This window comes from Ptychodera flava (assembly GCF_041260155.1).
Source record: "Ptychodera flava strain L36383 chromosome 3 unlocalized genomic scaffold, AS_Pfla_20210202 Scaffold_25__1_contigs__length_14229661_pilon, whole genome shotgun sequence".
NCBI classification, from domain to species: domain Eukaryota; kingdom Metazoa; phylum Hemichordata; class Enteropneusta; family Ptychoderidae; genus Ptychodera; species Ptychodera flava.
The window spans coordinates 1532414-1549744 of NW_027248279.1; the positions used below are offsets into that span (position 1 = coordinate 1532414).

The 17331-nt window shown below is 36.1% G+C and overlaps 1 protein-coding gene across 1 annotated transcript; it reads right to left on the reverse strand.

The window, feature by feature from the left end:
- Positions 1-113: 113 nt before the first annotated feature.
- On the reverse strand, positions 114-16307 carry LOC139125194 (uncharacterized). Its single transcript, XM_070691296.1, has 11 exons — positions 16202-16307; positions 13890-14232; positions 11101-11442; positions 9237-9574; positions 7997-8292; positions 7210-7553; positions 6722-6978; positions 4978-5130; positions 2145-2196; positions 1753-1823; positions 114-1334 (listed from the first exon to the last, which is right to left on the reverse strand). The coding sequence occupies exons 6-11, from the start codon at positions 7463-7465 to the stop codon at positions 1293-1295; spliced, it is 831 nt and encodes a 276-aa protein (XP_070547397.1). The 5' UTR covers positions 7466-7553; positions 7997-8292; positions 9237-9574; positions 11101-11442; positions 13890-14232; positions 16202-16307; the 3' UTR covers positions 114-1292.
- Positions 16308-17331: the final 1024 nt, after the last annotated feature.

Consider the following 17331-nt stretch of genomic DNA (forward strand, 5'->3'; position numbering starts at 1 on the left):
GATAGATAGATACATTGACACATTGACAGATAGATTGATCGATAGATTGATAGATTTAAATGTCGACTGCAGCACAACTGTTTTGATAAAGGAGAAAAGGACGCCATGTCTATCTGCGCATATTTATTCGTTCAATCGTACGTGTGAAATAGATGATCCGACAAGTAAGAAGAAACCATTTTTCTTCCAATGCATCAAGTGTGCTTAATTACAATGCACGGTCAAACGCATCATTTATCATGAAAACGTGCGACACATGAATGTCTAATACCAAATAAACACCGCTTCAGTTACGATCATCAGAATTTTGTACAAGTCGGAGATATAAACCTTACAATCGCACACGAAACATTCGAAAAGAGCACATAAAGTCTGATTATCAAATACGACATTTCTTTTCTCAAAAAACTAAAGGACTAAACAATACTTTATAGACTTGTCTTATAATAAAATGAGAGAATATCCTTTTCTATTTAAAACAACAAACCTGGAATACAGTTACACTATATTTTATGACAAAACATTATTTTACTTCCTTCAAATGTGTCAGCAGACCAACGTTACGTAGAAATTCTATATAACAAAGTGAATTAAACGCCGGAGGTATGACTTTATCTTTAAAGTCTCTTGAAATAAAATAACCACGTGGATGCCTCGATCGGGGCGTACATATAAGGCCCTATATAAATGACAACCGTCTAAAGATGTCAACATGTAACACTTGATTATAAGTAAATTTGAATTATCTGCTACTGATCTTAAAATTGCAATGCCTAAAACATTTTTTAACTTCCCGGCAATGAAATGTTGTGTAGTAATCCATAGAGTGAATAAAAAAAGCTTTCATCGACGTTATTGATACATTGCATTCAAATAAACAACAAAATCGTAGATTCTGTTTTTGCCACATTTCACAATGCGACGCACGCTACACATGCACTGACCATCCGAATTCTTTCTAGGTCACTCTTGACATCAATAAACATTAACGTCGCCCTTTAATGCCCGTGTACAGTCATAAAACTAAAAAGGATTAGAAAGATGTAGTGTGATAAGGATAAACACCATGATACATACTGCAATAATTACTTTGTCTACCGATACAAGGATACTGCTGTACCTTTTGTTGTGTTTTGTTGCCAATACTATACTTCGATTAAAATTTATTATGTTAATTTACTCAAAACAGGCGATGGTAATCTTCGTACATTTTTTCCCGTTTTCCTCGAAAGCTAATGGTAGAAATTACTGCGTCATGGGTTACCGGACTCTCAGTTTTATTCAATTTACGTTTACGTATGTATCCCGTGGCAAAGTGCAGGAATTATTTTTTCCTGTATGAAAATAAGACAGATTGGACAAATTCATTCATTCAGCAAATCGTTCGTTTATTCACTGAGTCTTATTCTTCATTCATCCGTCCATTCATTCATTCATTCATTTACTTAAGTGTTTATCCATCAATTCCCATTTACTATTCACTTGATTTATCCACTTATCGTTAATGCAATCATTCATACCCCATTCTTCTACCAATAAACCCGATCCTTCTACAATGCCTCTACCCATATTTCTCTTGACACACTTACGCATTTTAATATATGGCACTCGTTCTTTCGTTCATTCCTTCATGTTGTCATTTTTTACGAGTGCATATCACAAGGACACCATTCCCTCTTATGAAACTGAAATTATTACGAATACGACTACCGTAACATAAGCACAATACTTTAACGAATTCATTATACTCACCCAGTTCTTCCATCGGAATACCAATTTCACAATATATATTCTCCTGTGGTTCCAGATAGTAATTTTCATCGCTTTAAAATGAACGAACAATTCGTTAATATTGATCTCTAATCTGTTATTTACATAATGATAAATTAACTAAACCATAGCTTATTTCTAAAGCTGAGGCAAAGATAAACTTCACAATACAGAAGAAATTTTAACCTTATATTTTACTGTAGCATATGTAGCCTATTAAAATCTCAAAACCCCATATTTTGATAGATTTGTGAACATTTGTCTTTTACTTTTCAAAGCTTGTCTTGCAGACAAATCGATATCCCTTAAGAATATTCCTGCATTTTTAATAATATCATTGAGTCCTTAAAACTGTACTAGTCAAATGTACTTGCCTGCATATTCGTTCTTCATTAGTGGCCGGTGCCCTACAATTACAAGTAAAGACTATACATTGAATTTTAATGTTACCCATAAAATGTGGAACGTTTCCACAGGCAAATCATTAACAAAGTGAACGAAATTAGCCCTGGTCGTAACATATGACAACGCAATGACAAACGTCATGGCATTACAACTGAGGCGACCATGTCGTCAAAGATTATTGTCGTATCCTTCTACAAACGACGTACCCATCCACCTTTGATGGTCCGCAGCGCGAGCTACTAACTTAGAAACCAATCACCGATAGTAGCTGCCGATAACTCGATCGTCATGTATATATGTAAGATAATACTGCGCAAATGATATGGACTGCATAATTAGAAATATGTCATATTACACTATATCATGCTACAATGCGCCATTCTTGTTAGGCGAGAGCTCATTGTACTGATGCTAAAATACTGTTTTAGCAGTGATAAACGGGGCCCCTAAAACATCTTTTTCGAAAATTGCCCAGTCGGTGCATTTGGTCGTACCGATCTAAACTTAATCCGAAACAGTCCGCTTGCTTTCAAAGACCGAAGTCCGAGTTTCGATACACAAATAAAAATGTGGTCTTGAACTCATCTATTAGAAAAAAAGTAAGTTGTGTTTAATGATGAAAGACGACTCTGAAGCAGTACATTTGGGTTCGATGTACAAAAATCATTGCATTAGGGCAACGGCCCACCGTGCACTTTGGTTAATTTAGCGGGAGTCGAGACGCGACTCAGAGCTCTTTAAAATGAAGCTAGTATCATTCATACACAAATAATCGACACTTCCTCACAGTTATGGTATGTCAGATATTATTGCCAAAGACTTAGCTGTTACAGACGAGGATGTACTAACTACGTAGACAAAAGAAGTATGGGATTACTCCTGGTGACTGCGGCAAAAGTTGACATCAAACAAGCAGTGTCAGCGTACCGCTCTCGCTGAATTGGGCAGCCCTCTTTACAAAACTGTTGATCACAGTTGCTGTCATCCCATGTCTGGATTATTTCAAAACTGCTTGTTTACTGGTACAATAACGCCCAAAATATCTATCATTCCAAAAAAAAGACGCCTGTAACCTCACAAGACTGATTGTTGCGATGATCGACGCATTGGTACAAAATGAGAAAAATCAATTTTTAGTTGCAAATAAAAGCCAGGAGTATTGTTCCTATGTTACGAGCAAAGTGTTACATTTTCTTGGATTTGAACTCTTGGCCCATTTTCTCTATCAGCAGCAGGTCGCAAGTTAGTGTTCGCGTTGCATGTGAATAAGTGCAATGTTGATGAACGTAATGCGTATGTTATCGTAGGATACTGTGTGCGTCTGTTGTCAACGTAATCCTAATATGAAAATGCTCGGTCTCGGGCGTTAAATTTCCGACAATCGATCTCTCATATGTCCGTGTTCTGCATGTTGGGCTTACAGTGACAACAAATACTCAAGCAAGACAACAAAGGCAAATAATTTGATATAAAATGATAGCAATAAGCCCATCGCAGATGGGTATCCACTCGAGTTTGGTACAATTCGCTCCATATAGCACGAGCCAATATGGAGCGAATTGTACCAAAATCTCGTGTATACCCTCCTAGGACCAAATGAAGATAAATAAGCATTCGATGTAACTTGACATCTTCGACTACGCAAAATCTGTAAACAGTAAAAAAGGAAGACTAAAATTACTTAAATGGACATTGGCATGACGCAATGCCAAAAGACTGACCAGGCATGTATATCACTGTAAAAGGATATATTTATTGTTAGAATTGTAACGTTTCTGGGTAGTCCTATCAATAATATGTCCTTGATTGATGTATCTGTTGTGTTACAGGATGACACATGGATCCATTCTACATTTATGGCAGTATATCTATAAACAAGTGTATAAATTTACCTGTTATTCCAAGCACTATCTGTAGAAATGGAAAAGTTATCAGAGAATGTCAATTAAAGCAAGACCTATAATATTTAACCATAGAGCACACCTAATGTCATAGCTATAAGACTAGTAGACGTTGGCAAACAGATTGATATCTGATCAATCGATCAATTTGATAGCTTTTCTAACTGATTTTTAACACGTAACGACAAATCGCATGTTCGATACTATATATTATAGCCCAAACATGGGACTATGTGCCCGAGGGTAGGTGACCATTTGCCCGACGTAAGGAGGGCAGATGGTCTCCTGCCCCGAGGGTACATAGTCCCATGTTTGGGCTATAATGTTTTTATTACATGCCTCTCTTACTCAGTTTGCACCAAAAATATTTATGTTTATTGGCAAAATATAGTCAAATGCTTTATTTTCATTTTAGACGAAAAACGGTTGAAAATAGAACGATTTTCATCATCGAATGGTGCATTGATATATTTAAACTACTGTTATGCGGTTTATCAATATTTTTATGCGAAATTTTCAAAAAACCGGATTTCTGTGCAAAACATGAAATTTCAAGACCTTTGCATCCAAAAGTTTTCAAGTTGAAAATAGTTCCGGTTCACTTTCAGTCCAGTGATGACTATGCGGCCCGCGACGTCATCGACGAGTTACCATTGAATCCTATGGAGCGGGCGACGTTCGATATACGAGGCATGTAATAAATGTAAATGCAAGAAGATTATACCACTTGTGGCCCATGGGTACCAGACATTGAAACATAAAAGAACTAGAAAAACTGAATGTTACATACTTTATGCAATTTATGGTTAATCCAAACGGAATTTATTTTCTTTAAAATTTACCACAAACTGTTGCTCACAGAAACCGTCAAATTAACCTCTCTTTCATAATAGACGTTTACCTGTCGTTTCTTCTCTGGCGGTCGTTGTTTCACTTCGACGTTCTCGTCGACATTTGCAAATGCATAGTAAAATGATGGCAGTGGTAACAAACAAAAATACCGGTATACCGATGTAAATAACTTTCCATGGAAATGTATAGTCTGTTTTGGTGCCTGAAACCAGAAATATATATATATATATATATATATATATATATATATATATATATATATATATATTATATATATATATATATATATATAATTATAATTTTGTAAACAGTGGATGTTCGTCAGCACTGAAAACTAAATCTTCACATGCTTACCCATAATTAACTTACCCACGACTTTTGATAATGAGAAATTCATAATGCAATTATATATTCTCGCATTGATAAAATTTATCGGTAAACTAAGAAATGTAATGTCAACACTCATTAATACAGAAGGAGTATTTGAAAGATTTCAATATATTAAGTACTTAAAGGTCCAGCAGCTGCAACTCTGCAAAATTGTCCAACCTCAAGGTAGCTCAAATTTTCTCAAATATTCATTTAAATCTGCAAATTGAACGACATAGTCATCAACTACGCCAAAACATTTTTCTTTGGCCGAATAGCTAAGAAATTGAACAGAATTTTGTTCTCTTTTAAGTTTTTGCCATTTTCAAAATCTTACCAAGTTATGTGAAATATGGGGAATATTTTGTCAAAGTGTAGTAAATCCCTTTTCCGTTCTTTCAGTGGGTTGCACCATGTTGTATTTGTAATAACTCAAATGTATACATGCACCATTTACGCTTTTTATCATGTAGTTGTATGGCGCAGGCCATATGTGTATACGTATGTACCAGTTTATTGTTTGTTTTAATGAAACCTTCTCATAGAGTTCCACTCAGTAGGATAACGTTATTAAGTAAGGACATTTCTATGAATTAATTTTAATCTTAACATAAAATCATCAAAAAATGCCAAATGTTGCTGCTCATCTGCCTTTAATATAGCTGCGTGTTGAAGAGTCACTAGGAAAAAAGCTTATAATTGAAAAAGTACTGAGAAATACGACGATGCGCTATGCATAAACTGTGCTATGTAAATACATGCATTCACACTAAGCCCTGTAGAACATTATTTGCATCAAATAATTCGTAAGACATAACCTTTAAAGGCATGGGCACAAAATGTCACTATTTTAACAGGGCTAAACTTAAACCTCGCTTAAAGGCCACTGTCAAATTCATGTAGGTAAAAATGTTTAATCAAAAATAAGGATTGCCGTTCACACGAATACATAAGTACATACCTATATACCTACCTACCTACCACCCATCTACACATCCATCCATCCATCCATCCATCCATCCATCCATCCATCCATCCATCCATCCATCCATCCATCCATCCATCCATCCATACATACATACATACATACATACATACATACATACATACATACATACATACATACATACATACATACATACATACATACATACATACATACATGTAAACATACATACATACATACATACATACATACATACATACATACATACATACATACATACATACATACATAGATACATACATACATACATACATACATACATACATACATACATACATACATACATACATACATACATACATACATACATACATACATACATACATACATACATACATACATACATACATACATACATACATACATACATAAAGTCGTTCTATTTGTTCATTTTTTTCAACAGCTCGTGTATACATACGTAAGACGTCAAGTATATGGATGACATGGTTGTATTTTCTTCATTTGTGGCAGTACACGAATACTGTCCAGAATCACCTATGGAGACAGCAGCAATGGTGTATTGGTTGTCCTTGCCATCCAAATATTTCCCATTGAAATACCATTTATAATCAGGAGGTGGGATCCCGGTTGCAAGACATGTCAAAGTTACTCTGTCACCCTCCATGACCTGTTCGTTATTGATGATAATCCTTGGAACGCTTGGAGGCCCGGGATCTATACCCCAGAAGAATGTAGATAAAAAGACAAACAGTTGTCACAATTTTCGTAAATGTAATTCCTTATCTGTGGTTGGAGTTACATCTTATTTGACAATTTATGGGATAACTCATAAAGATATGCAAGGGGATAGAAAATGAAATTCACATCCTTGTCAATACCATGTAAAGAATGATATATGAAAATAAAACTTTGAATTGTTTAATAAACAAGTAAAATTTGACCTACCTGCTGAATAAGATATGTTAAACCCTTGTCGTTTTTCACTTTTGTCAGTATAAAACTGAATCCACACTTTGTTAGACTTGACTTTGACGAAATCTGGAATCTTATGACTTCCGGAATATCTGTGTAGTCTGTTGTCACGATCACTGATAAGTGTACCAGTACCGATTTCGATGTAATCCGGATCATGTTCAAGGTCAAAGAAGTTAAAAATCAGATAGATACGTCGTACTTCCGGGATGATATGATGTATAGACATTCCAAATTGTTGTTGTAATCATCAGGAAAGTTCGGTGACACAATTTGACCCGCACGCTGGTTAGTAATCCTTCTTCCACAGGTAGTCTCTATTAAGATAGGATAGAAAAATAAAAATGATGATTTGAATTTCATCTTTTCAGCACGAGTTCTGAACCTAACACAAAAGTGTGACAGAACACTAAGTTAGTAATAGATTGACTGCAGGATATGCTCTACAGAGGAATCGCTTGTTTGCGACATACATGTATGTTCGTGAACATTGTTTTGCTAAGGGCTACGGGTCGTAACACACGCCGTTCCCTGCTTTAATTCAAGAAAGTCACATATCCTGTGACAACACACAATTAACATAGGTTTATAGGTTTCCTTAAACATTTATGTGTAAATCTGATTTTTTTCTTCATATTCGTATTTGCCTTCATTGTGTTTTGCTGTTTTCTCACGCAGTCACTTTGCATTTTTATTTCATCGAAGTCTCCTACTTTGCATTTTTTCTACTCAAAAGATATACAAACAAACCAGTTCTCACCAACGGAAAAACTCATTCGGAACCAGTGCATAACTTGTCGATCTAGCAGCACTATCGTATTACAGCTATTTCTAGGGATGTCAAATCGTCGTATCGATGAATCGAGTTCATATGCAAAACCTCACCACAGCTGACTTCGGCATCACGAGATAGTTTATCATCGAAATCAAGAGTGATACTGAGAGCACTTGGAATACTGATGAAATACACACAATAATCTTCGTCTAAAATGGTATACCATGGTCTTTGCAGTTCGCCAGAATTAAGATTCAAAAACCTGTCCCCACAAGAGGCACCTAAGTAAGAAAGTAAAATAATGATCTGGAAAAATATAATATATGTCTACTAGTAACACAACGAAGCAGTTATTGTTTCAGAAAAACGAAAGATTGAAGAAAATATCATCAATATTCTGATGATGACAACGTATGTGAAATATATTGATTTTCATGATTACAATTGAAGCAGTTTTCAAATTGACTCCATCATGACGATCACCAGACTGTTTTTTTTTTCTAATGGCAATTGTTTTCCTGGTATGACTTCAATACTTATGCCTATCTGAATAATTCATCGATCAGAAGCCACAGGCGTAGACAAGCAGAGCTTATCATACAAACGTACGTCAGTTTTCACTGCTGTTTGTTGTTGTAATCTTTATTTTCACTGTCATATAATTAGTTTTTGAAAAAGGCGAGAAATTTAAAGTGATGTTAAAACGTTTCAATTTTCCCACCACTTTCGATACTTATGACAGTGTTATACACTTTTTCAATCTAAAATGAGTCTTATTTAAAGAAAACTCTTAGGAAACTCAGGATATTTTGATTTTGAGTAACTACAATATCGAAGCTCTTGGGGCTTTAATTAAATATTGTTGAATTTTAGAGATGCAAAATCACAATACTAAACTATTTGAATTATTTTCATGTTGCTTTATCGAGTATCATGAATTAAGTGATTACGTTGTTTATTCTATGACAGGACCAAAATAACTGAAAGCTTGCATCGCCGCATTGGCATTTCGCACAAAAAGAAACCACAGCTTGAAATACCTTATTAAATATTGCCCGGATTATCACTGAAGCTATTGCTTATACCTTTTAAATTGCGATGCCTTACTTATCAATCAACATAGGTGCAAGAAAATTGTTAAGCTTATGTAACTGTGAACTATTAAGATATAGTCTGCTTGACATTTGACCACAAATAACAACAAAAAATTGACACTATCCCATACCTTCAGAAAACGTAACGTTAAAACTACTACCGTAGCCAATACCACCATTGAATGTTATCCAAACTGTATCCGACGCAACCTCCAAAGGTTGATCTAAAGGGACGGATGAGTCATCATATTGAAGATAAATGTTTGGTACAAAAGTGGTCCAGTACCGAATTCAACAAAGTCATCCAGGCTCCTCATGTCGAACGCTACGAACACCAATCTGATACTAAAGGCTCCTGGTATACGTATGGTTGTACGGCATGGTACTTTGTTGCAATGGCTACTGGTACAATCCGATGACGAAAAATATCCTTCCTTGAGCTCGTATAAATTCTTCCCACAGTACGATTCTGTTGTATATACACAAAGTTGAGTTTGACAGTGTTATGCAATAACAAAAGTCATGGAAACAAACTGTTAATTGTTTGCTTAATAAACGGAATATAAATATTTATCATACATGCTATGCCTGTATTGCCATTCTGCTACTGTTTAGACGGTACTCATACGAAGCCGTATTTAAGGGAGCGTTCAGTTTTTACGGCCTGGGGGGGGGCAAAATCTTGTCGCCGGTGTTCAAAAAAATATAGACCCCCGTGCACTTATCGTGAAAAAAGATGACCCCCCCCCCTTTGTCAGACGAAAAAATTGATGACACCCCCCCCCCTGAAAAATAACCAAAACCCATAAGTCAAATTTACCTGCATGGTTTGGATTTGAACTCCGATACACTTTAGTCGTGTAGCAGAGATGCAAGTGCACAAACTTCTCAACCACATCCATTGAAACGTCTGTTAATTAGGACGACTGTAAGGCAATTTTTAACTTCATTTCCATAGACAACTCATGTCCATGGACATTGTATAAAGTAAACTTTATTGGAGTGGTTCGCCAAAGGCAGCCCTCCGGTTAAGAGGGTCATTGGCCATTACGTAAAGTCAACTTTATTCTAGTGGGCCACCAAAGGTGGCCCGCCAGAAAAGAGGGTCGATCATGGCTATTGCATAAAGTAGACTTTACTGGACTGGGCCGCTGAAGGCGAGCGGCCATTACCATTATTCAGTGCGTGATCCCAGGGGTCCCTTAAAAATGTTTCTTATACAAGCCGCGGTTTCAATTGGGAATTTTACAGTAAGATTGCCGTGGGGTATTACATAAAGTCAATTTATTGTAGTGGGCCGCCGTAGGCGGCCCGCCAGTAAAGTGGGTCGGATCATGGCCATTGCATGAAGTAAACCTAATTGGAGTGGGCCGCCAAAGGCGTCTGCCCCTTAAGAGGGTCATGGGTAATACATAATGTATATTTATTGTAGTGTAAAGAGGGTCGATCATGGCCATGGCATAAATTGAACTTTATTGTTGATATTATGTTTTTGAAAATGTGGTGACCCCCCCTTTCCTACTAGTGAAAAAGCGATGACCCCCCCCCTTTGTGGATTCCAAAATTACGATGACCCCCCTGGATTTTGCCGCCCCCCCCCCCGCCGTAAAAACTGAAAGGTCCCTATCATGTTAAAATACCGATTATACTTTCACTGTAACCGACCTACTTACAGCGACTAAGTTATGTTAACATAACAGCTGAACATTATTGCTTGCATAAAGAACTATAAAAATTATAAGAAAAGTAACCTTCAAGGATACAAATCAAAGAGAATTGTGGGTAATTTATTGTACTGTGTACCATGACGTCAAACAGAAAAAAGTACCATGAGACATTATATATATATATATATATATATATATATATATATATATTATATATATATATATATATATATATATATATATATATATAATCGCACACACTTCAGTCTTTTACAGGGTGATCGGGTGGAATGATGCAATGATTTATTCATAAAATGTTTGACCTTACCTGTAGAAAAGGTGATGTTGAAACCACGCCGTTCGTAGTTTCCGTCAGAATAGGAAATAACCCAAATAAAATTTGACGCGATTTCTATTGGAGGTGGCAATGCAGCTGTATGATTTGTGAATTTTTGGAGAGCATATTCTTCCGAAACTGGACCAGTGCCGATTTTTTTATACTCAAGCTCGGCTTCTATGTCAAGATCATTTAATGTTAATTTTATACTTTGTACACCAGGATTAGTTATCAGATAATGGCAATGTTGTCTGCCACCGTTGTAACTTGCATAATTCGGAGATATAATATGACCAGTTGTGGTATTGTGAAATGTTCCGAGACAGTTTGAATCTGTAAGTAATCAAGTCAAATGAACGTGTAAAAATGGATGAATAATAAATATGTGGGGAAAAATATTTTATCGATAATGTTTACAACGTGTCGCCTTAATTGCTTATTTTCCCTCATTTTATTTTCATTAAGCACTGCCCGTGAGAATTGAAACAAAGCACGATACTCTCCACAAAAGTGACGAACAAATTATGTCAAAGTTGTTTCATTTTTAGTTTTTATTTATGCAAATTCCAAAACAGTGTAACACAAAAGGGCGATAGGAATTATTTTCCTGTCGAGTGCAATTAGATGCGATACGGTTTGTTTTTTGGCGATCCGGAGGGTTCATTTATATAAGCATAAGGCCGTTACACAATATAAATGAAAGCTTCCAACTACGGAATATCATTGACCTAATTTAAGATTGAGGAAAGTGTATCGGTGATTGTAACGTATTCTTAGATAAACGCATTGTTAAGTTGATTAGAGCAATCAATCAAATGGTTAATATTTTCATAGTTTGGATTTTTATTTGCCGATGATTTTATATGACAGATTATATTTAATTATATTGCCATGCCCTGTCCGTCGCATTTTGATTAGTCGAGCTGAACCACGTGACTGACTACAAATATACTGTAATTGTTTGTTTACATGCCCGTGAATATGAATAATAAGATGAACAACTCAAAGTATCGTAACTTTACAGCTCAAACGTAAATCATAATCAATCACAAAATAAAATGAAACATTTGACTGTGGGTCAAGTTGAGATATTTTTTTCTGAAAACAACTCCGGATTTGCCAATTTTTTACAGAGCGCGTGACAGTGCGTCGCGTATTGCTAAGTTTCTGGGGCTCTATTTATTGTTTCTTTCCGGAAATTAAAGCAAATTGTGACGGTTTTCTTGGGTTCGTTGATAATATAATGGAAATAACAGACTCCGCTCTGACCATTAACGTTTATTTATGTGGGCGGGCTCGAGAAAACCAAGTTAACAGGTTCGGTGTTAGTTTTTGGCTTTCCTTTCGCCCTTGCCCATAAATAAACGCTAATGGTCAGCGCATCGCCGATTATTTCTATGATAATAGTGCCTCAAGGGACCCAATGTATATGTTATCATAACACATTTTCGATTTTGTAATGCCTTTGGATTATTACTATCATAACTAATCTATGGTTAGTGTTGTTCCTGACAAGAAATGATGTGCAGTCAAGTGTTATTCAAATATGCCATTGAATGAGCTAAATCACTGAGAGTAAGCTTTAGCGTGTGTTAATTCATCTGCAAAGAAATGAATCATTCTTCAATTTGTTCGCTCTGCTGTCAACGACACAAAGCTTTTCAAATAGCCTGATTTTCAGTTGTCGTTCGTCTGTCCATCGCCAGTTCGTCATCCGACAACAATGGCCTTCTCCTCTGAAACCACAAGCCCTATTGCTTTGAAATTTCATATGATATCACTTAGGGTATCCTTAGATTAGTACCGATTGTGTTGACATTTGCATATTTGCATTTTAGGCAATTTTTGACAATTGTTGTCAAAAATGTCTTTCTCACAAAATTTTAATAGCTTTGGTTGTCATGTTCTCATGTATTATCTTAGTGTATAGTACTCACCAGATAGTTCTACTTTGGTATACAGGTTCCTACGGATGAACTCAGTGTGTTATATTAAAATAATGATGAAATCTGCGAGTTTGTATTTTGGGCGATTAGCAATTTCGGTCAAATTTGCTAAAGTTGCCAAAATACAAACTACTAATCTGATAGCTCGATATTTTGTAAACAGGTTCAAACAGCCCAAGTAAATTTGATAGATTGAAATGATGAAATCTGCAATTGTGTATTTTTTGGGAAGTTTTGCCATTTTGGTCAAAACGTTTCTTTCCCTTAATTGCTTGTCTCAAAGCTTTTAAATTGGTATGCAGGTTCTAAGGGGCTATCTTGATATGATATATGGAAATTATGTTGAAATCTGCGATTTTTTATAATTTTGGACAATGTTTACCTCTTTGGTTAAAATTTTTGTTTCTAAAAAAAACTCTGATAGCTTTGGTTGGAATTTTCTCAAGATAAATCTTAATGTTATATGTTCAACTTATGATGAAATCTTCAAATATATATTTTTGCAGCAATTTTTGCCATTTTTGTCGGTCCACCCTGAAATGAGCTATCAAAAATTTCCACCTTCTTCATCAACATATGTGTCAAAAGTAGTTATTCGCTATATAGCACAGCTAGACTATATCGGCCTCTACGTCGCTTATAGTTTGTTTGTTTGTTTGTTTGTTTGTTTGTTTGTTTGTTTTTTGTTCGTTTTTTTTTTGTTTGTTTGTTTTGGGGAGTGACGAGTTCAAAAACACACATGTCAAGAGAGACGTAAGAGAGACATGTGTGGAAGTAAAAGGTCACACAGAACCAGCGTTAGATTAACACTAGAACAATATTTTGTGGCCGTACCTGTTGAAAAAGCAATGTCGAAACCACGGAACTCGACACCATAATCTGATTCGAATATCAGCCAAATGACGTCCGACGCAAACTGTCATTGGAGGTGGCAAAGGAAAGTAATTATCCGTGTATGCTATTAAAGAATTTTCCCCAAAAACCGACCCAGTGCCGATTTCAACGAAATCATATCCCGTATCTACGTCGTAGTCGAGGAATACAAGTCCAATACTCGGTACTCCCGGAATGCTTATTATATAATGACATTTCAGATTGGCATCATAAATATTCGGGTACTTCGGAGACGTAACGTGACCAGAGTGCACATTGTAAACGTTTTCTCCACAATTTGACTCTGCAGAATAGATAGATAATGAGACAGAATAAGATTATTAATGACCTATATAGAGGAATCTAAAAGTAATCGATGTCATGAAAGAGATAATTCGTCACATTGTCAAGGACAGTATTCGTCTTCGATTAGATAATATGGTCGTGTAAAATTCGACATGACATACTTACTCTCACTTACGTTCCATCACTGCATTCCATTCCCCCCACACACATAGAAACTGGCCTCCTTGGGATTATATCACATCTGCTCATACTAATGTTTTCGATGTATGTCTCTAAATGTCTGGTCAGCCCAACATTTTGATACCTTTCATGAAACGCCTATATGTGATTGGATAAAATGGTTGTTCTCAAAATTTGTAATGACCCCCTATAAATTAGTTCTAAACTACAATAAGCAGTAACACTACTTCAAAGTTTGGGTGGTTTTTTTTGACGCCAAAGCAAGTTTCTTCTTGTTGGGTTGTAAAGTAGGCGCAATTAACAACAGCAATGTCAGTTGTGTGGTTAAATGTTTTGTAATATGGTCTGATCTAGCATTCTTTCAATGACTATTTTTTCTTGTTGTGCACTCTGTTGTGTCGACTATTTGGTGATTTTTTTTCTTTTTGTCTGTGATGTTAGAAATTGGCCATGACGACACGAAGTGGGATCGGTTATATCTGAAACACTGTGATCCTTTGACGCTTTCGTTTCGGATCATGAGTAATGAGTTTGTGTGTATTTTTGCTTACGTTTGATCGCGGTGTTCTTCTAACCGTATTGTCAGATTGTTTTTGTTTGTAATGTGTTTAGGCTTTTGTTGAAGACGCTGCACTGCGTCGTTAATGTTTGTATTGGTTTAATTGTAAAGTCTTACATTCACTGATACATCTTTCTTGTGTTTGCATTGAGGTACATGTAATTAATTCCTTCTCATTGGTGGAGATAGAAAGTAGTATAATAAGTAAAATAAGAGATCTCGGCTCCAAACATCGGCTATTAAATTATGTTTAAAATTGTGGTTTAACGTTTTGTAGTCTGAGCTGATTGTGTATTCCTTCGGTGACAGTTTTTGTATAGTATATTCATGTATTACACTGCGTTGCGTCTCAGACAGAACCGATAGACTTTATCTCGCCATAGCTAAATTGTATCACCAAATAGCCGACAAAGAAACATAGTGCACAACATGAATATGTTAAATATGAATCTGAAACTGAGTTCCCTTATTTTACTTCACCAAGTCGTATTGCAGTAGTACCGCTAGCCATTAGTAACAGCAAGAAATCTAGGATTTTTCTTAAAACCATCAATATTATTGAAGATGTTCATATCAGCCGGCAAGTCATTCCATGGCTGAAGGCCCGTTTGTAGACGAAAGAAGACCTCGCGAACGGAACCTCAAGCAAGCCTGAATCAGAAGAAAGCAGACAGCGCGTAGTACTCCTGGGTCATAAAAGATCAACAATGTAGATAGGCGCAAGTCTATGAAGTGCCTTAAGAACCTGCAGAGAGACGTTTAATTCGATTCTAAGCTCGTTTGGGAGCCGATGGAATGGACTTAACACAGGAGTTATGCGATTATACTTACGGTAGCCAGACTATACACGAACTGCACCATTTTGAACTAGCTGTAGTTTCCGTAGTAAACATAAAGGAAGCCCAAGAAACAATTCATTATAATAGTCCAACTTAGAAAAAAGATCGTATGAATGAGCGTTTCAAGAGACAAAGTGGACAAAATTTACAAGTCTGAGCTATATTCAGTAAATGGAAATATGCACTCCTGCATGTGGATGTCCATCGCCGATTGGCTATCGATAAGAACACCATGATTTTTGACTACCTACGCCGAATTCAAGAGAGGGGGGGGGGGGTCGGATTGCGGCATCCACAGGCCCGTGACGGGAAAGGGAATACCTGGTACCAGAGCAGACGACATCCGTCTTAAGGCTATTCTAATTATACAATTACTCCGTCTTACATACCTGTAGGTACCTCGCATTCTCGCCCAGTGTACCCGTGTGTACAATGACATCGAAATCCACATTATTGAGGGGAACGCACGTGCCATCATTAAGGCACTCATTGAATGTGCAGTCTGAAAATGAACATTGGAAGTCACGTGACGTTTATCTATGCTTTACGGTCTCGATAGTCTCGCTTGACTATATGAAAATAACTTTCCTATAGTACCATGTATATAGTGCCTGTATACTATCTCACATCTGCTAAATTCCATCAAGTAAACATCTTTGAGGCCATACAGACGTTGATATCCACCTTTCAGAGATTAAGTATCCATGACTTCTTATGTTACAGTATTTACTCTTAGACAATAAACCAACAAGTTCTAGTTTAGTCATCAAGCTAGAACCAGCGTCTACCCTATGTTCTCTCACTCACACACACACGCACACACATATATTTAAGTAAATGATATTCATACTATCTCCTCACACTGCACGTTACTGATAGGATTCTAGTTTCGATCTAAATCATTACACATGGTATATAACGCAGTGCACCCATGTGATTTATCTGATGAACATAACTTCAATTAACTTTTCGTCAGGCAATTGACGTTCAATTAAAAAAAATATTTAAAATTTAAAAAAACACGTTTAAAAATTCTTGATGTATAATAGTTTATTAGTTTTTTGTTTAGTACGCGTAATAAATTACTTTGGGCTCATAAAATGGTTAAGAATTTTCGAATCGTCAGGTTGGGGCTTAGAGTGATCCGCAACTTTTGTTTGCAGTCTGAATTTGCAGAATTCTTTCCATTTGACTCTGTAAAAAATGTACAAAAACTATTCTGATTGCACACTATAAGAAAAACAAGATGTGAACTGAATGTGCTCACGTGTTTTACAATAGGTTCACTAATAAAAGTACGCTTCACAGAACAATAAGGTATCTGCTATATAACTTTATGTAGCAGGTTTCATCAATTTTCGCACAGTACTCACAGAGTTAAATCACTACTTTATTTATTATGCAAATGAACTGTTTATTAACTTGACACAGCCCACTGCTTCGTGAGATATTGGATATCTACCATACCAACATATGTAGCCCGTTTCATCAAATTTAATGCTGTAATTTTAAAGTAATG